The 21,109-nt window shown below is 45.9% G+C and overlaps 1 protein-coding gene across 6 annotated transcripts in view; it reads right to left on the bottom strand.

Annotated features, from left to right (window-relative positions):
* The window catches only part of ADAMTS13 (ADAM metallopeptidase with thrombospondin type 1 motif 13), a 51,528-nt gene that overhangs the window by 13,354 nt on the left and 17,065 nt on the right, over nucleotides 1–21,109 (bottom strand). For 5 of the 6 annotated variants that reach the window (XM_054997604.1, XM_054997606.1, XM_054997607.1 and 2 more), the window contains 11 exons: nucleotides 20,420–20,571; nucleotides 16,656–16,719; nucleotides 14,306–14,432; nucleotides 11,723–11,871; nucleotides 10,892–11,012; nucleotides 9,554–9,634; nucleotides 9,111–9,292; nucleotides 8,261–8,396; nucleotides 6,723–6,852; nucleotides 2,687–2,876; nucleotides 134–251 (listed from right to left, as the gene is read on the bottom strand). In XM_054997604.1, coding sequence (XP_054853579.1) covers nucleotides 134–251; nucleotides 2,687–2,876; nucleotides 6,723–6,852; nucleotides 8,261–8,396; nucleotides 9,111–9,292; nucleotides 9,554–9,634; nucleotides 10,892–11,012; nucleotides 11,723–11,871; nucleotides 14,306–14,432; nucleotides 16,656–16,719; nucleotides 20,420–20,571 — 1,450 coding nt within the window. The remainder of the gene's footprint in view (nucleotides 1–133; nucleotides 252–2,686; nucleotides 2,877–6,722; nucleotides 6,853–8,260; nucleotides 8,397–9,110; nucleotides 9,293–9,553; nucleotides 9,635–10,891; nucleotides 11,013–11,722; nucleotides 11,872–14,305; nucleotides 14,433–16,655; nucleotides 16,720–20,419; nucleotides 20,572–21,109) is intronic. The other variant, XM_054997605.1, reaches the window with a different exon arrangement.

Raw genomic sequence — 21,109 nt, 5'->3', positions numbered from 1 at the left:
CACTACTACCTATCCCCCGTAGTGGATATACATTCACAGGAATGGCAGGAAGGCTGGCTTGCCTGTCTGACACCTTCCATCCAGCCTCTCATGGAAATCATCATTGACAAGAAACAGAAGGGAAGCAGCTCACCTCCTCCACAGCTGACGGGGCATTCTCCAGCCAAAGGGCTCCAGACGTACACGGACTGGTTGCCATTCTGATGGGGCCAAAAGGGGACAGACGACTCCGGGGGGGGCACGTCTTTCTGCTTCAGAAAGGGCAGCAAAAGTACATCTCATTAAGGTGGGTTTGAGTCGTGCCAGGATGATCGAACCTCTAGTGGAAAAAAGAAAAACACCTCCATAACAACCTAACTGCTCTTTACTCCCAGTTCAACTTTTTAAACAAACCAGTAGAATATATGTTGCAACTTCTAATAATAAACAAAAGGAACTTCTTCAAAAAGAGGCATACTGGACATTTCTTTTAAATACTCTCAACCCTGCGGGACTGAATGCACATACAGATTTTACCAGCTATTTATAGGCAGTAGCTAGCCTCTTGTTAAACTTTGTATTTGTTGATTTTCCGCCTGTTACTTTAAATCTCTTGGGGATTGACTACATATAGGAGCACTTACTGGATGCAATCATTAAATGCATTTGAGAGAAACTTTCTAGGGGACATGACACCTGCATCGTAAGTTTTAATATTTTATTGTATTTATTATAGTTAGTGATATATTTATTGTTTTATTTATTGGAAAGTTGGTGTTGGAATCTTTGTGGTTATATTTACAGCATATGAAAGGAGTTGCAGACACATTCCTGGGAAAGCAGCGGGAAACAAGGCAACATCAAGCCAGGCCCCTCGTCAGACGGGGGCCGTTTCCAGATGGCTTACCTGAAGCTGCTCCATGCCGCAATGTTGTGGATCATGCCAGGGAAAACACGAAATATCGTGTTTTCTCGCGCGAGTTTTGCACGACGTTGCACAAAACTCGCGCAAGAAAACGCGATAGTTCGCGTTTTCCCCGGCACGATCCACAACATTGCGGCATGGAGCGGCTTCAGGTAAGCCATCTGGAAACGGCCAGTGTCTGGAATGATGAATTTCTCCTGTAAAAAATAAATTACTGGACTGATCAGTAGAATTATATGTACTTAAGGATTATAATACAGGTGATCCTCTTATAACTATGTATCTGGAAGAGTGTTGTTATCTGACTTGCATATGAACAGGCATTGACAAGTGGTTATATATTCTGTTGGTTTGTTTAAAAAGTTGAACTGAGAGTAAAGAGTATAAGCAGTTATATTGTTATGGGTGATGTTTTTCTTTTTTCCACTGGAGTGTTTTGGCTGCAACTCTCCCTCTTTGTTGGATGACTGAACCTGGCAGAAGCCCCTGCGGCCAAGGGAGGGTGCTGATGACAGGAGCGGCAGATTGAAAGCATCGAGCATCCCCTGCTGCTGTGGGCTCTGAATCCTTCTGTAGCAGCATCCAGGAGGAGGCAGCCAAGGAGGGGATGGGGGTCTCCTGTCCACCCTCCATACCTGTGGGGTGGGGGGAAGAGGGCGGAGTGAGCAAGAGAGTGCCCCCCCGCCCCCACCCCCCATCCAGGAGCAGCAGCTGCCCAAGGAACAGTGGCGAGAACAGTTGCTGGGGGGGACGGGAGGGGGCTGGAAATTATAACTGAAGAACTCTTGGGGAAGAGGGTGAGGGGAGAAGGCACACCAAGATCAACCAGTTTGAAATTAGGATTAACTGTTACAGTTCCCCCCCACCCCCCGTTTCCTCCAACTCTGGCAGCTGTATTTTTGTGAAGATGCTGAAATTACTCTGGAAGTCTCTTCACAGAACTCTAGTTCCCAGGTTTCCTGGGAGAGAACAGCTCAATTGGTCAAGTTTGTACAATGTGTGCATGACCCCGAATTTTGGACAGATCCCACCTCTGTGTTTCATGCTCTTTTCTAAGGATGTGAGCAAAAGGCCTTTTAATTGAAAGCTGAGGTTTAAAAAAGGCATGCCTAGAAGACTTGATTTAAATGTGTCAGGCAAAAGCCCTTTCTTGTGGGACTAATCACTCATACAACATCTTGTCTGAAAGGAGCTACTACCTGTCCAAAGCAGGTACATGGCACTCCTAGCACACGCAGCCACTTTGCACAGGTAGTAGGCCAGCAGAAGGCGTCCCCTTGCCAGCATCGGGCTTAAACTCAGCCCACGAATTGCCTTCTGCTGAACCCCACTGGTCCAGCCAGCCTCGCCTGCCTGCCCCATCACCAGGGGCTGAGCCTCACGGTTTCAAGCAGGAGCCTCTTCCAGCCCTGCTACTGCAGATCCTTGGACCAGGATGCTGAACCTGGAACCTGCTGCAGGCAAAGCACAAGGGCTGTCAGGGAGGAACTGGAATGGCCGTTTTGGAGCAGCCTTTCTGACACTGGAGAGGCCTCCCAAGAGTTCCGCTTAAATCAGCATCGGTGCAAACTGGAAATCAGCCATCCAAGTCTGGTGCTCAGTTGCTTGGGACGGAAACTGGGAAGAAGCTATTGCCCATCTATGTCCCGTTCACAGCACGTGTGCACTCCACATCCCTCCCTTCAGAGGACAGGAGAGAGAACGAGTATCCAGCGCACTCTGTACAGTTGCCCCCGTGGGCATGAAATTCGCCAAGGGAAAAGGTGATCACACAGTACATACTCTGTTCCATCCCAGAGGGCAGACGTTCACCATGCATGGAACAAAGGCAAGGGGCTTCTTGTCTACTGGGCACAGGACATCCTCCACTGCGATCTCCAGGCCAGCAAGAACCTGGATGCAGGACAAAGTCCGTAGGGCAATTCCTAAGCCGCAAATGGCAGAGCACTTGCCTGGCTCAGATGCTTTCCATCTGGAGGGGAAGAAACAGCAAGTACAGGGCCTGCAGAGCATTTTTTTTTTTTGCTTAAAACATTTATACCCTGCCCTTCGATCCAGTGTAGGATCCTTAGGGCTTACAATACAGCTACTGAAACCACGGGAAGGGGCAAAACAGAAACACTAAAAGCAGCAGCAGCAAAACACAGCAATAATCAACAGGAGAAGAAAGCACACACACACACCCGTTAATCTTGTCCTTAGCAAAATAAAATTACAAAAACAAGATCCATGTAACACCTTTCATTGGAACATGTCAAAAGAGGTATAAGGCATTCCAAAAATCAGGAAAAATCTTATGATACTACTGTCCATAGCCAAATCCGTTACAGCTTCTAACTGGAGATCAAACAACCCACCATCAACTACGACGTGGCAAAGTCAATTATGGGAGTATTTCATTTTGGAAAAGCTAGCAAACCATATTACACAACTTGAAACGCCAAAACATAATAAGAACTTTTTCAGTCAATGGCTACCTGTCCTTGAATTTCTCACTGACAATGAATCAACAAACCCAACAAGTTTAAACATGGATTGTTTTAAAGCACTGACATCTTTCTGAAGTCACTATTCAACAAATGCTGTCAACTCTGAGCACTCTCCGGTTCTATTAAACTGTTTACCATGTTTGACTATTCTGCATAGCTATTTATCACTTGAAGGGTAATGTTGAAATTGTCAGTTGTTACAGAAAATAAGTTGATTGGTCTGTTTGATTGCTATTATATAAAAAATCTTTTTTTCTGGAAAAAATAAATAAAATAGTAAATTGAAAAAAAGGAGGCGTAAGGCAGAAAACAGCAGGATACGCCAATCAGAGAAACCAGCCTGTCTCTCTAGACTCCAAAGGCCCTCCTCAGAAGAGCTGCTGTTTTCAAGAGCTGATAAAAAGTAAACTTAACAGCCTGGTGAATCCCAGGGATGTGCGTTCTACAACTGTGGGGCACATAGTGAAGAGGCCCTCTGTCTCGTGGGCTACCAACCATACTGCTGGCAGGGTGGAGCCCTGGCGGAGGGCCCCCAGAAATTACCTCAGTGGACAGACAGATCTGTGTGGGAGAAGGCAATCTTTGGGCCTGACCCATTCAGGGCTTTAAAGACCAATATTAACTGGCAACCCCTCAGGATAGTATTTATTAATTTACTTCATCATACCCCACCTTTCTCCCCAGTGGAGACCTAAAATCAGGGCTTTTTTTCAGCAGGAACGCGGGGGAACGGAGTTCCGGAACCTCTTGGAAATGGTCACATGGCTGGTGGCCCCGCCCCCTGATCTCCAGACAGAGGGGAGTTGAGATTGCCCTCCGCGCCGCTCAGTGGTGCAGAGGGCAATCTCAACTCCCCTCTGTCTGGAGATCAGGGGGCGGGGCCACCAGCCATGTGACCATTTTCTCCAAGGGCAACCCACTGAGTTCCACCACCTCTTTTCCCAGAAAAAAAGCCCTGCCTAAAATGACTTACATCATTCTCCTCTCCTCCATTTTATCCTGTGAGGTAAGTTAGGCAGAGAGAGTGTGACCAGCCCCAGGTCACGCAGTGAGCTTCTGATATGGTGGAGACTTGAACCCGGGTCTCCCAGATCCTGGCTCTAGCCACTGCACTACAAGGACTTTCAGAGAGCAACGGAAGAAGAAAGGTGTTGTTTGCACATCGTGCCGCCGAGGGAGAAAAGCTCTGCGCCAGCCAAACAGCTCCTAAGCAACCTGTGGGTCACAAAGCCTCTGGAAGTGGGTCCCCTGCCTTTGCATTTTAATCTGTGCATGCTGAATCCCCACTGCTCTCCTCCTCACATGGCCGCAGGCTATCCTCCTTGGAGGCTCCTCTGTAGTCAAGCAAGGCCAGTATTGCCTCAGTGGTACTTGTGGTGCCAGGGCACTCTTCAGACTCTCTGGGCCGTAGCAGCCACTTGCCCTCCAATGGCACCCATCAGAGCACGGAGGCCAGCACAAGACCATAAAGGCTGCATCAGATCAAGTAGAGCCGCTATCCTGCAAGAGCAAGGTGCTCACTTGCAGCTGTGGATGCAGCTGTGGATGCAGATAGCGCAGGCAGTTCCAGTGCCCCTTGAAGGGCCAGTATCAGCTCTGGCTGGTGGTCCCTGGCCACCTGCAAGCTCCACATTTGGAGAAAGGTGCCCAACATAACTGTCCACCGCAGTCGGCCCCAGGTCTGTTTGCCACCAAAGGCGCTGGACTGCCAATGCCTGCTGCTTTGGTCCAAGGGTGCAGGCAGCAGATAAGAGCCCGGCGAGCCTATCTCCCCACCCACCCCAGTTCTTGGTTGTGTGGCAATGGGGGAAGATGTGGCTGCTCTAGTGTCTTGCAAATGCGGTGAGGGGGATGGACACTGGCGGGGCAGCAGAGGAGTGTTATGTGGGCAAGTACAGACAACAGCTCTTCCGTTTTCAGATTTTTAACCCCACCCCATTTTTAATGATTTTTCTGCAGCCCCAGGGAGTCCCCCAAGGTTGCAGAAGAATCTGTTTTGTTCCCAAGTGGCCCCCATCCATAGATATAAAGATCCACACAGAGGAGCCACTTGGGAATTAGTATACTCAGCAATGGCATCTCTTTTTGCCAGATGCCATTGCCCACGGTCGCACGGGAGGTTAGCTAGACTGCTCCAAACCCAAGGGATTTCTGACAAAAGACCTGCAGTGAGACAATAGCCCAGCAGAAAGGTTCAGTACCAGAAAAGCAATAGAATTTACTGGTAAAAGTTCTAGGCCCTTTGACCACAGAACTCCCAGAGTACCCTCATTATGTGACTTCCTTTGCGTACTGAACCAACCACATGGCCCAAAGTCCTCTGCTTGCACCGCCTCTCACAGCTGGGAGAGAAAAGGAAGTGCCCCTTACAGTTGCCCACAGTTAGGCAGGAAGTAAGCTTTAAAGCAGAGGGCAGGCCGAGGTTTCCTCAAATCTGACCTCTCGCAGAGCTGATTCATATAACTAAACTGGGACCTGAAGAACATGAGTTGCATGGAGTCAGCCCAATATAAAATCTCTGAAAAGAGGTGTGCCATGACAAATTTGGCCTCAGGCAGAGCAATCCTGAATCCATCAATGTGCAAGTTCTCAGCAAAGTAAGGTGGCCTTTTGTTCTTCTCCTGCCAAAGAACCAACCAAAACATCTTCAAGGAATGTGTTATTTTCTCATTGCTTTCGGCATCTTTCTGACTATGTGGGGAGAGGCCATGGCACAGTGGTAGGGCATCTGCTCAACACGCAGAAGGTCCCGGGTTCAATCCCCAGCATCTCCAGTTAAAGGACCTGGCAGTAGGTGATGGGGAAGACTTCACCCTGAGACCCTGGAGAGCAGCTGCCTGTCTGAGTAGACAATACTGGCCTTGATGGACCAGGCATCTGATTCAGTGTAAGGCAGCTTCTTCTGAACTCATGTATGTTCGTGTGATTACTGGGTTAGGCAGGTCCAGCAACCAAAGGATTCTGCATGTGGTAAAGAGGCACCAAAGTATCCCTTTGCTCCCACAGTTCAGGATTCCAAGCAACAGCTGACAAGAACAACTGCAAATTCAGGGGACGTGGCACAGCGAAGAGGTTCTGATTTAGAAGGTGGAAACAAAAACGTACTCCCAAGCAGGGCTTCATCTTTCTAAGTACAATGATTTGAATGGGTTAGTAAGGGCATAACTTGGCTTTGGATGGCACTGCAGTAATTTACACAGTTTGGCGTTTTCAAAATTGCAAGAGAGGTGAGAGGTAGTGACAGGGCTTTTGAAGAGGAATGTAAGATCCCCGTCCTTCAGGCGGACCCAACCTTTCACTCTAACAGAGTGAAAAGAGCCATTACTCACTGAGGTGGGCAGGGTGCCAGGGAGCAAGGCTCTTGCCTGGCAAGGGGCCGAGGGGTCTTCAGGCAATGCAGGTCACTGGTCAGTTCACCTCTTATCTGGTCAAAGCAGGAGTGATCGACTTGCAGAATCCCTGGAAAAGGAGACACCAAGAGAAGATCAAATGTCCCACTTTTGAAATTCACAAGGAGGAAAAGGTAGTTTGGAAAGAAACCACTGCAGCCGAATGTCAGTTTAGTATTTGTAGGCTGCTTGTGTTGGTTTGGAAGAACCATCAACACATCTGGTGCCAACTAGGCTATGGGAAAAACTTCTGGAAGAATGCAAGCAAGAGCCAGTTATGGACAGCACCTATTGACTAGTGCTCATAATGTCAACAAGGCACTTTCCCAGTCCCCAAAGTGTTTTTGCAACTGTCTTTAAAACGGTGTTGATTTTGAAAACAGAAGTAACAACACAAGAGAGAAATAATCACAAATGGTAGTACTTAAAAACAAAGAAGGCACAATGGCCCTCTACTATGTCTTGGATCCTTGCTAATACTATATCTTTAAACTTGTATATGTTTACCTTATGGTATTGTATTGAAACGTACTTATTTGATACTGATTGTATTAACCTCATACTGTGTAATCCGCCTTGAGTCTCAGTGAGAAAGGCGGACTATAAATGACGTAAATAAATAAATAAAATAAAATAAAATAAAATAAAGCAAAGGACTGGCAGCTGTTCAAGCGTTCAACTTGATTAAATATATGCTTGTCATACAAATTGTGCAGCTGAGATGAAGCTGGGAAGAATGAACAAGAGGAGATCATCATAGGAAGAATTCAATTGACTCCAAGTCTCTATTGAGTACGCAAAGAAGAGACAATTGTGTGGACTTTACTGTTATTATTATTGAGATTCTTGGATGTGAACACATTGTAATTGTAACTGTAACTTTTAGATTGTAGATACAATATTTTTGGAGGCACTGTGCACTTTAAGAGTCAGTATTGTAATTGTAGGGCAGTTATACTACTGTTATTTAAGATAAACAAATTTTGGTAATAACCTTGCACGGTGCATTTTAAGGATATTATTGTACCCGCGGTTTGTTTTTGCTTTACTGGTCGGTAGTCTCCGCGGTGCCCTTTGTTGTTCGGTTAGGTTGCAATCTACCCATGAGCTGGAGCACATAATGTTCCTTCCCCGCTCAACCCTCAAGCTGCCTGAGGTGTGAGGAAGGAAGGTGTGTGACTTGCTCTTGCTCCTGGGTAATGCCATGTGGAGGATGGTGGTGGCCGGCGGGGGGGGAGGGGGGGCAGAATCCTCAGGTGATGCTCCTTGCTGAGCCATCACTGATAATATGAACCCTGGAAACTTCAGGGGATCTCTGATGCCTTCACAAAATGAGTGTTCCAGGGATCCTTGGAGATGCCATGACAGAGACACAGCATTGAAAGCATCTTAAATTGACAGTGCGCACCTGTGTTTTCTGCACATGTAATTTCTTTCTTGGAGTAACAAACAGAGCACTCAAGAACAATATGCCTCACCTTCGCCACAGCTCACTGAACAGGGGTTTGTTCGGGAAGCCCATGTGAATTCCTGTTTCTCATTCGGCTGAAAGTAGCTGAAGATGATGTCTGGACTGGTGATACCCCCATATTCCTTCCCATATCTCCTATAAACCTGGAGGGGAAAGAACCTCAAAGGAAGCTGTTCTGGATGACTGTTCTCCAGCCTGATTCATGAACAGACGTGCTCCCAAGATGCCTTAGCTATCTAGTTCGCTCTCCCTTATCAGATCATTAACCTCCCAGCAAAAGGTACACCCAGCGACATGTCTGAGTCATTGTGAAAATAGTACACAAGTAAATACTTATATAAGAATCTTTACCTCCATTTTATCCTTTATCAAGACATAACTATTCACAACTTTAATATTGACTGACTTAAAAGATAAGGATGATAATACCACCCATTAATTCTCAAACAAGGAGTCCAGTAAATGTGTCTTAATTGGGGCAAGGGGCTTCCCCCCCAAAAGAAGCAGATCATCAGTTCAGACTCCCCTTTCTATAGGCTTTCAGAATCATCTCTAACAGTGATTGTTCTACTTGATAGTTAGCACTTCAGCTAATTAATTATATTATAACTTCAAGCACCATGCAAAGTTATCTATGTTCTCTTATGTTTCTCATTTCATAATCTTCTTCAGTAATTTTCATAAATCGCAGAACTTCCCCAATGTTATCTCTTTGCTGTGTATACATACTCTAGATTTTGTAAGCAAATGTTGGGTTGAATACAATACACATTTTTTTTTTGTATTCTGTAACTGTTTTTTTGAAGTCTGGCCTGTGGGTGTTCCTTTGTCTCTTCATCACCTCTCCACTATGTTACCTGTATCTCTACATCCTCCTGCACTGGTCCATCCACGTGAATTTCCTCCAATCTAGGCAGGTTGTCCTCCGTAAGAAAGACCTTGTATTCTAGCTGGCTGTCCTCCAAGACAGACGGATACGTGACGTTCAAAGAAATGCTGCCAGCTCCAGCCACCACGTACTGCCCTTTGACCCTCACAGCTAGAATAAAGCAACAGTTATGTATCATCATTCCTCTGTCTTTGGAACTTGCCGGGAATAAAAGAACATTCATGCAGAACTTTGTCAACATGACTTGCAGGACCTGGCTGCCTGCCATGAAACCTGCCACCGCCAGGAAGTCTGCTTTTTGGCACTTTCCTTTTTTACAGGGAAGATCTGGTGCACATGCCCCATTGCACTGAATGGTAGCTATGCAGGAACACCAACTGACTGTTGTGCTTGCCCTCATGTTGCACTTACCCAAGTGAGTGAAGAGTGGTTTCTGGTTAACCACATGGACAGTGGTAGCATTAGGAGAAAGCATCAGAAAGGTAACATATTCTGGGAAGGGCAACAGAAAGGCGTTATGGTCACATTCATACTGTGAAGGTCAAGAAAGAGAAAAGCAGAGACCAAAGAACGCATCTTTACTGTGCCATTACTGTTCACACATACACAGAACAAGGATAACATGTTATGAAGTTCGAGTCAAATATTTCCCCATGCTATTATCGCTCTGTGAAAGAGTGCAAAATATTCATGCATCTCATCTGCAACAGGAATGCAAGCAAATTTTGTAGCCCCTCTCTTTTGGCTCATGGTTCCCCACTTTTTTACCTTTTCTTTGTGTAATTCAAACCTGCCAGTCTACTTTTGTACAGTTTTCTTTTCTCTCTATTGTGTACACAATTTTAACACTATTTATGCCTTTCCCCCATATAAATGGTGTAAAAATGGCACAGAGTGCTGTAAAAGGCCGTTTCCACACATGTTGAATAATCCACTTTCTTTTTTTTTTTCAAAAACAGCCAAACGCCTCACAATATTTATTTTGTACAGTTATTTTTCTTTCACACACTATATTGTATTAATGTGTGCGCGCGCGCGTTAATGCTTTTAAAATATTAATTAGCAGTAAAACAGCTCCGAAGTTCTGTGTTCATTTTTTTCCCTCACACACAAATCCGATACGTTTGTGTGAGGGAAAGAATGTATTTTTTTTTCAAAATTTTTTATTGGATTAGATTATAATATTATTCAAAACATACATTACCCCCTTATAGATCTTTTTCTAACCCCCTCCCTTTCCTCCCCCCTTTTTGTTGACTTCCAATAGTTTTCCAACCCTAAGTCTATCTTATTATTTAATTACGTAATATCTCATATATCCTATTATACACACATTTAATACTCTTTTCTCTAAGCTTATTTAATCTCTACTAAAAATACTCTATAATATAAATTTCCCTTTGGATGCCTCAATTAAACCACATATCCTACATAAAATAATACTGGCATAATAATATATATTAGCAATCAAGATATTAAAAGATATAACATTGTATTCATTTTACTTTCCAATCACCTATGTTCTTTGCTTTCTACCATCATCCTAACTCTAATATTAGCTTAGACTCTAATAATCCACTTTCAATACGCTTCAGTTATCCTTTAGAAGTGGATTTTTTGTTCTACACATGGAAAATCAGTTACAAATGTTCACTAAGGCATATTGAAAGTGGATTATTCAACGTGTGTGGAAATGGCCAAAGACACATTTCCAAAAGAAGGCAAAGGAAGGGGGGATCATTGCCATACCTCTGGCTTTCCCATCTGTGTACGAGCCCTTCACACTGAAACATGTAGAGTTGTCTCCACCACACACCCTGCAGGCATCCATTTTCTTCTCAGAATCCATCCTGCCATCACACCCAAAAGCCTGGACCAAAGCAGAGAACAGCCTGCTGAAATTGTTGCTGGGACTGACATGGCTCGATGATGGGACACAGCATGGAGACAAGCCTAGCTGTGGTCTGACTGCCATGCTGAAAAGGCTCCACTTCCAAATCAATGAAGTAGCCAGGAATTTCCCTGGAAAGTACGGGGGGTGCATGAAGAAGTCGCACCAGTGCTAGCCCTGCGTAGTCTCCTTTTCTGTGCAAAGGATGTGACCTGAAAGGCTTAGGATGGGGTTCACTCCAAGCCTCTCTCTGCCCCCCTTTCCCTCTCCCCTTCTGTGATTTTCCCTATAAAAATGTCGAATATGATTTCCTCAGCACCAGGGCTTTTTTTCTGGGGAAATAGGTGGTGGAACTCAGTGGGTTGCCCTCGGAGAAAATGGTCACATGGCTGGTGGCCCCGCCCCCTGATCTCCAGACAGAGGGGAGTTTAGAGTGCCCTCCGCAAGGGCAATCTCAACTCCCCTCTGTCTGGAGATCAGGGGGCGGGGCCACCAGCCATGTGACCATTTTCAAGAGGTTCCGGAACTCCGTTCCACCGCGTTCCAGCTGGAAAAAAGCCCTGCTCAGCACTGCATTTGAAAGGTTGAAATCTGGCTCACAAAAGTTCGTGCTGAAATAAATGTTGTTAGTCTTGAAGGTGCCACTGGACTTGCTTTGTATTTTGCCTATGAAATGCCCTCTTCCTTACCAGGCAGCTGCCCATCACACACACGCCGAGCGCCTTTTTGTCTCCCTGGACACTCTGCTCACACCTCGTCCCATCGATGAATTGGTCCCCTCGACTCACCATAAAATCCTTCCCATGTGCCCTGCACACGTGTTTGCACAAAAGGTCTCCTGCGATAAGAAAGAGGAACACACAGGAGAGGGTCAGTAGAACTCCTTCACATGTCTTAAGAGTCTCTCTACATGAGACAAATTAAATGATTATTTATTGGATTACATGATTATTTAATTATTTATTGTATATTTTAAAATGTTTCTATTCCACTCTGCCCGCAAGTGGGCTCAGAATGGATCACAACATTTTAAAATATACAATAAATAGAATAATGTAAACATTAAAAACGCATTGATTATAACACAGCCATGCACATTTTGCCCTACCCCTCATATGAAATAACCTGCGGGGCGGGTGACCAGAACCTGAGAGGGGGCATATACTCCCCCCATGGCAGGAGGCCAATACAATACCTTAGGTCACCTGCCTGCCTCAGCCACCAAATACCTGGTGGAACATCGCCATCTTGCAGGCCTGATGGAAGGATAACAAGTCTGGATGGGCTCACATTGACCCAGACAGAGAGTTCCACCAGGTTGGGGCCAAGGCCGAGAAAGCCCCGGCCCTATTTGAGGCAAAGCTAACCTCCTTGGGGCCAGGGGCCACCAGTAGGTGTTTATCTGCTGAATAAAGCAGCCTCTGGGGGGAAATGTGGTGGGAGGCGGTCCCACAGGTATGCTGGTCCCAGTCCACTAAGGGCTTTAAAGGTTAGAACCAACACCTTGACCCTGATCCGAAATTCAACTGTGAGCCAGTGCAGTTGGCACAAGACCGGTGTTATATGTGACCAGAATGGAATTCCAGTCAGGATGTGTGCCATTGCATTCTGGACCATTTGCAGTTTCTGGAGCAGTCTCAAGGGCAGCCCAGCATAGAACAAGTTACAGTAGTCCAATCTGGAGGTGACTGTTGCATGGATCACCACAGCCAGGTTGCTGATCGAGAGGTAGGGAGCAAGTTGCCTGGCCTGGCAAAAATGAAAACAATGCAGACCTGGCAACTGCTGTGACCTGGGTCTCCATTGTCAAGGAGGCATCCAGGACCACACCCAAACTCCTCACCACTGGAACAGGTGCCAACGGTGCCCTGTCTAGGGTAGGGAGGTGGATCCCAGAACCTGTCAACCAACGCCCCAGATGCAGGACCTCCGTCATGGGATTCAGTTTCAGTCAGCTCTGTTTTAACCAACCAGTCACGGCCTCTAAAGTCCTGGTTAAAGTATCTGGGGTGGAGTCCAGCTGGCCATCCATCAACAGATAGAGCTGGGTGTCATCAGCACATTGATGACAACCCAGCCCAAATCTCCACACCAGCTGGGTGAGGGGATGCATATAAATGTGAAATAACATCAGGGAGAGTATTGCATCCTGCGGAGCGCCACACACTAAGGGGGTGGCGGGGCAATAACTGCTCCCCCCCATGCGACCATGGAGGAAGGAGACCAGCCAGTGTCAGGCTGTCCCACGAATCCCCACATCAGATGGCCACGTGAAGGGAGATGCAGTGTCAGCCGGGAAGCCAAGTTTAAGAGGCAGATCAGAAGGCTCCGTCAGTGCCACCACCCTTTGGGGAGGCAAAGATGAAATAAACAAACCCTCTGAGGAGTGATCTTTGCCAACTCTAGAGAGGTGGAACTCATGGAGCCTTTGGATCTGTCTTTTAAAATTCAGCCTCCCGGCTCACATTGCATCTCCCTTCACTCGAGCATCCTCTTGTAATTCATCTTGTATAGAGAGACTCTTGAGAAGGCTTTCCTGTTTCCACAATTAAACAAAAGCCAGCAGTGGAACAACCGTCGGAAATGGCTTTGCTGGCATACACAAAGACATCTGACCTCAAGTGTTTTGTGCCAAGAATGGCCGGGCATGAGGGAGGGAGCCCTCCCTACTGCTGAACCCTAATCTGGTTTACCCAGTTACTCTGAACATGGAGGTTGCATTGAGCCATCATGGCTGACAACTGGTGATAGACCAGTCCTTCTGCATACTGTGTCCAAATCCCAAGACAGCAGCATTCAGCACAACTTGTGGCAGTGAGCTATACAAATTAAATGATGTTGTGTGAAGGACCACATAAGGGACAGCCCACACAGTCTCTGCTGCCTCTGGCTGAAAAAAGAAAGACCAGCATGTCCCAACTGGAAGACTTAAAGGGGCAGAGCTACTGAAATGGGGCATCCTTTATTTTTAAAATCTATGGAAAGAATGCCAATCATACCAGCAAAGTTGAGCTGGAATTGCAGCATTCATCAAAACCCAACGGCTCATTTTCTGCCCACCCCTCTTCAACCCTTTCTCCAGACCTCTTGCTGCCTGCCCCTTCCAGTACTTCTTCCTGTGCTTTTGAAATGCAGATTGCAATCTCTGAGGGGCAGGGACCTGCCTTTTGACAAAGTGCCATGTGCAGGGATGACACCGCACAAAGATTTTAAGAGCGTGCAAAATCTTAGAGGGGACACATTCCTGCATCCACACTACTCTTCTCAGTTACCTTTGGCATAACTAGCTGCTGAAATCCATTTGTAAAAGGACGGGAACGCCGGACTAAGGTCAAGGGGCTTCAGATCCGTTGCAGAACATTGTTCATCCATGAAACCCAGCTGGGTGGTCAGGCAAGGCTACGAAAGGGACAGACAAGCCAAGTACACTGAAGGCTTCACCCACAGCAGAGGTTATAATGCTTTTATCGTATCTTTTAATTGTATATCTTCTTGGAAGCTGCCCTGAGCCCACTTGCGGGAAGGACGGGGTATGTTAAATTAAATCAATCAATCTATCTCACTCTCTTCTCAGACCCCACCCACATACTGCTGACATGCAGCCCACTTTGTGGAAAAAATGTACAGGGGGTCAGGCACACCATAGAATCCTAGAGTTGGAAGGGTCCTTAGAGACCATCTAGTCCAACCCCCTGCCCAATGCTGGGACACCCAAAGGCATCCCTGACAAGTATGCATCCAGCCGCTCCTTGAAGATGGCCAATGAGGGGGAACCCACCACATCCCCAGGCAGCCGAATCCACTGCTGGATTGTTCTTCATGTGAAGAAGTCTTTCCTAACGTCCAGCTGCTACCTTCCTTCTGTATTTTAAACCCACTGTTTCGAGTCCTATCCTCTGTTGCCAACAGAAACAGCTCCCTCCGCTCCCCTAAGTGACAGCCTTTTAAATACTTAAAGAGAGCAATCGTATCTCTCCCCAACCTCTTCTTCCCCAAAGTGAACATTCCTCAGTCTTTCCTTGTAGGGCTTGGTCTCCAGGGCCTTGATCATCGTGGTTGCTCTCTTTGGCACCCATTCCTATTTGAAGTGAGGCCTCCAGAACTGCACACAATACTCCAGGTGGGTCTTTCCTGACTAGACATGGGCACGAATCACAAAGAAACCGAACTGTGCGGTTTGTGGTTCGTAGCATTTTCACGAACCAGGAACCAGGAACTCCCACGAACTGGAGTAGTTCACGAATCAGTTCATGGTTCGTGGGGTTTAAATGCCCCTTTCTGGCTGCTTAGCACCGGTAGGGAAAGGGGCATTTAAACCCTAGGATCAGCTGCTTGTTGGGGAGATCCCCGACAAGCAGCTGATAATTTAAACAGGGGTTGTTTAAATGGCCGCTCCCAGCAGGGGGGAAATGGCCATTTAAACTGTGGGTGGGGCTTGGCTGGATGGCCAGCTTTGCAGCAGCATGGAAAGGGGCATTGCTGTTTTTAAACGAACACAATGAACCAGTAGACCAGTTAGTGGAAGTTCATAGAAACGAGCTTCCACGAACCACTGGTTCGCGAACCACAAACCAGGCTGGTTCGTGGGGGTTTTTAAATTCATATTCAGGTTCGTGCCCATCTCTAGTCCTGACCAACACGGTATATAGCGGGACAATTACATCCTGGGATTTGGATTTTATGCCTTTGGTGATACACCCCAAGGTTGCATTTGACTTTTTTCGCTGCTGCATCATACTGAGTGTTCATATTTAGTGTCCTATCCACCCATATCCCAAGATCTTCTTCCCACACACTGCTACCCACAAGTGTATCCCTCATTTAGTATGCATGCTTTGCATTTGTGTTACCCAGGTGGAGAACCAGGCACTTATCCACATTAAATTGCAAGTGGATGTCAGTGAGCTAGAAAAGGGCACTTGGATTATGAAAGCCGATATTATGGGATGCAGGTAGGATCCCCTCCCATTCACTGATTTCCCCCTATAAGTACCCCTCCCAATACTTGGAATACTAGACTAGAGACCTGATGCTTCCCTCACAGCACCTCCTTCTGTCCTAAGACTGCATATGGTACAAATGCAAAGAACACTTTCAGTAGCCTAGGACGTTATTTCTGGTCCAGAAATAATCCAGGTTTACCAGATTCGGTTTCTAGATGTCTAGTTAGGAGATGTGGAAGACAGTGAGTTGAGGGCATTACTACTTTCTTCTCTTTAGTCCTGCCCTTCCATTAACCAACCCAACCCCATAACTTCTTCTGTCTCACAGACAGCTTTTGAAAGCTTTTTAAAAAAAATTATAATTGCTATATCACAAATTTTCTTTAAGTCAGCAAAAAGCCCAACAGAGAAGGCTCACAGTGGCCATGAGGGAACGAACAAGGAAAGTCTCTAGAATCCTTCCCTGCAGCCTTGAGACTCCAGCCAAAAATGTAATACAGATTGTGCATTGGAAAGTAAAACCTCAAGAGCCTTCAGAGTATCTGAACCAGACACGAATTCTATAGCTGTAGGAGTCCCAGGAGACAATTGACAGCTCATGCCAGAGCCAAGCTGCACGGGTCAACTGAAAACCACCTGGACGTTTGAAACAAGGTGTGCAGCAGAAAAGGCCACCTACCTGCACGTTACACATTTCTGCTTGCAAGTTTTGCCCCTCACATGGATGCCCTCCAAAAGCAGGCCTGGAAGAAGAGGACAGAGTATGTGGGGGGCACAATGAGAGACCAGGGTCAAATCCACATTCACCCATTACCCGCATGTTTATCGGATATCTTCCGTTTGCCTCCAATCCGCGATTTTTTCCTCTTCGTTCACATTCCTGCTTCCAATCCGTCTTTCTCGCGCGTCCCTCCGGTCACACGGCTGCTCGAAAACCGCTTTTTGGGGCCGGACCTTTTTTTCCCGCCCATTTTTTAAAAAAATTTTGAGCACACTTTTCCATTATTTCGATCTTGACTTATAAAGAAACATCATTGAAGATAATGATGCCTCTCTTTCCCCCACTGACAGCACTGATGGCTCTCTCCCGTTTCTTTTTTGGAAATTTGGAAGCATGTGGGAAGCTTTCGTGGGCATTTCCTATGCAGGACAGTTCAGTGCCTGAATTTTACTGAAGTTTCACTTCCTTGAAGTGTCATTATTTCGATATTTCGTAATTTCGATATTACAGTAATATAAAATAAAAAAAATAAAAAACAGTTAAAAAGGAAGTTTTGCGAGTCCGTTCTGAGGATGGATTCACCCCAAAATGATTTTTCAAACTACCAGATTTGATTCAGAAACAGCATAATCAATAAATCCAATGCTATGAAGTCAAAAACAGTCTTTTGCAGACTACGGAGCACTTGCAAGTTGATTCAGTCAATAGGAACTCTCGGAACAGCCGGAGAGACAGGAAGGGGGGTGGTTTTTAAAAAAACTGCGTAAATTGCGCATTGGCCCGTTCACGGCCACCGTGAAACTCCCGTTGAAAACCTGTGACCACATATTCGGGAGAAATGCAAATGAAATGCATCTGTTTAATGAGGTAATGTGATTGGCACTCGGGATTGCGTGGGGAATGCGGGGAACATGCGACTTAGAATGAGTAATGTGGATTTGACCCAGAATGGTGCCCCATACTTTGATCATGAGGCTGTTCTTAAGAGTGCAGAAAAAAATCTCCTCCTGGCATAAAAACCCACACCAAGCAGATGAAACTGCCAGCACCAGGAGTTGGGTGCAGGACCGAGGGGGCAGAGCCACCATGCAGGATCCCAGCAACTGACACTGCAGTACTGAGAAAGCTTGTGTCAGTCTCCTGTGGGGAAAAGCCCTAATTTACTCTTTGTGGTCGTCAACCCTCTGTCCTTCCCAGGCCAACTGAGGAGTCCCTGTGCATGGCAGAGTTTGGGGCACCATTGCAGAGTGTCCTTTGGCTCTGTTTATGGTTGGTTCTACATGACTGCTTCATTAGGAGTTGCTGCGGATTTTGCACACTGCTGTTCCAGGGGATTCAGATGACCCCATGGCCAACTTCTTGCATTCCAGGGTTTTCTGGCCTTTACTGCTACTGGGCAGCAGCAGTAGTGGAAGGTGACACTGGCAGAGGATCTTTCACAGACAACAGCAGTGTCACTTCAACTAACCCTGGTTAGTACTGTGAAGCAGAAGAAGTCAATGGTAAACCACTTCCACTAATCTTTTACCTTGAAAACCCTATGGCGAGACAATCCAAAATGAAAAAAGGTATAGTGCTGGAAGACAGGACCCCCAGGTCGGATGGCACTCAACTGACTACTGGGGAAGAGCAGAGGACAAGAACGAATAGTGCAGTTCTTAATGATGAGACTGGGTTAAACCCAAAAAGACATCCAGTTGCAGATGTGGATAGATGCAAAAGGAACATCGAAAGCTATGCAACACACATGGAATGGAATGTGAGAAGTATGAAACCAGGTAAGCTAGAAATCCTAAAACAAGAAATGAAACATTTAAACATTGCAGTCCTAGGTGTGAATGAACAAATGTGGACTGGATTGAGACGTTTTCAGTCAGAAAATTATGAAGTGTTTTATTGTGGAAATGAACTCAAAAGAAACAGTGTTTCTCTAATAGTGAGACAAGACATAGCACAAGCAGTTAAGAGCTATAATGCAAAGTCTGACCAAGTAATATCAATCAGACTTCAGGGAAAGACTGTTAGCATAACCATCATTCAAGTTTATGCTCCAACTATGGTTGCTGAGGAGGAAGAAATCGAAAACTTTTACACAAGTGTCCAAGAAGAAATGGAATGTACACCTAAACAAGATATGCTGATAATCATAGGTGACTGGAATGCAAAAGTAGGAGATAAAGCAGAATCACACATAGTTGGAAAATTTGGACTAGGATCACGAAATGAAGCAGGAGAGCGGCTCATAGAATTTTGTGAAGCCAACAACCTGTTCATTGCTAATACATGCTTCAGGCAACCAAGAAGATGATTGTACACGTGGAAATCACTGGGTGACCAATACAGGAACCAAATAGATTATATACTTGGAAGCAGAAGATGGAGAAGCTCTATTTTCTTTGCTAAACAAGACCAGGAGCTGATTGTGATACAGATCATGAGTTGCTAATATCAAAAATTAGAATAAAGCTGAAGAGAAACACTAAAAGAATCATGGTGCCAAAATACAATCTAAATAATATTCCTGAAGAATTTAAAGACCAGGTAAGGAACCGATTTGCAATACTAAGTTTAATTGATCGTGAGCCAGAAGAACTATGGGCTGAAACCAGAGATATTATCAAGGAAGAACATGCAAAGACTGTTCCTGTAGCCAAAAGGAAGGAGAAGCCTTTAGAGCCTGAGGAAACTCTTAAAACTGCTAAAGATAGACTAGAAGCAAAACAAAAGATGACAGAAATAGGGTCAAAATTCTAAATGCAGCTTTTCAGTGACTTGCATGCCGAGACAAAGAAATCTATTATAATAACTAATGCAAAGAAATAGAAGAGAACAACAAAAAAGGAAGAACAAGAGATCTGTTCCAAAAGTTCTAAAAAATCAAAGAGAAATTCAAGCCATGGCTTGGGATGCTGAAAGATCAACACGGAAATACAGTATCTGATCAGGACAAACTACAGGAAAGATGGAAACAATACACCAAAAAACTATACAAGAAAGATGGAAGGATGACAGACGGACAAAGAATTTTTTGATGAAGAACCAGAAATCCTAGAAAGGGAAGTAAAAGCTGCACTCACAGCAATTGGGAGAAACAAAGTACCTGGAGTAGATGGAATACCAACCAACCTATTTCAAGCTACAGAAATGGAGTCCATCAGAATCTTAACAAGAATCTGTCAACTTTTTCCTGAATGGGGATTACTTCCAAGTAAATCCAACAGCAGGCTCTTGCCTGATTTTTAAGAGCCATACAGGAGAAAATCAAGTGTTGTGTAGAACCCCTGTTTCAGTTCCACTTGAAGCTGAATGCCAGAAATGGCTCTGCCCGGTGGCCCTTGCACCTGGCAGACCCATAGGGGGTCTCCTGGCCCAGACCCAGCCAGACACAACAGAGGTGTTGTTGGCCATGTCTGAGCTGAGCAGCCCCTGCGCAGCACCACTGGGTCTCGGCTCAGCTTGCTCCTGGACACCAGCAGCACATGGGGAACATTTAAGGAGCCTCAGCCTGCACATAGCAGGGGAAGATGGCGGGCCAGCCATCATGCAAAGAGCCTTCCCTGTCACCACTGGTCCTGCTCATGAGAACCCTGCGAAGATCCCAGGGAACATTCCCCAGAACTCTCCAGCACCAAGTCTGAATGCCCCTTGCCCCACCCTTGGCCCACAGTGCCTGCCCCCAAAAGCAGGGCACCTGGCCTTGGCCAGACTGAGGTCTTGTTTACCTGGGGTTGTTGCACTGCCGTCTTCGAACCACGACTCCCCCTCCGCAGCTGCGGGAGCAGGCAGTGAAAGAAGTCCAGCTGGACCAATGCCCATGGACTGCTGCAATGGGATCCAGGTCTTCCAAAACACTGCAGCGGCCTTTGAAGCACCACTGGAAAGGAGGACAGTGGAGCCATCAGCAGCACACCAACCATTTATCAAGGAGGCCTCACTGGCAAAGGACAGAGGAATTCCCTGCATGGCTCCAGGGCAATCTACCATATCCTTGTGCCAGCACCATGGCACAAAATCAAACAAAAGATGAACATTGAATGAGAAGAGCAATTCACTTCCAGGGATTACAGCAACATCAGCATTGATTGCATGGATCAGACCAAAGATGGGCCTATACTAGAAGCTCACATGCAGGCCTGAATGGCAATAGATAATTAGCTAGCCAAGAAAGTGCCCCCTTATCAAGGGGGACAGTTAGCTATTGTTAGGAGATGATGTTAAAATCTTATAAATAAGTGAAGCTGAATTGATTGGAAGCTTCCTTTTAGAAGGGGATCCTTGCTTGTGACCTGCTTATCTTTGGTAAGAAACTTTACGGACTCGTTTATTGCTCTCCTTTAATTATCTATGTAGCAATGATGGAAGGGATAATTTTCTGTTGATTTAGCCAATGTTAAGAATTTAGCCAATGTTAA

This window comes from Eublepharis macularius, chromosome 14, assembly GCF_028583425.1.
Source record: "Eublepharis macularius isolate TG4126 chromosome 14, MPM_Emac_v1.0, whole genome shotgun sequence".
Taxonomy (NCBI): domain Eukaryota; kingdom Metazoa; phylum Chordata; class Lepidosauria; order Squamata; family Eublepharidae; genus Eublepharis; species Eublepharis macularius.
This window is presented reverse-complemented; position numbering and strand designations above follow the sequence as displayed.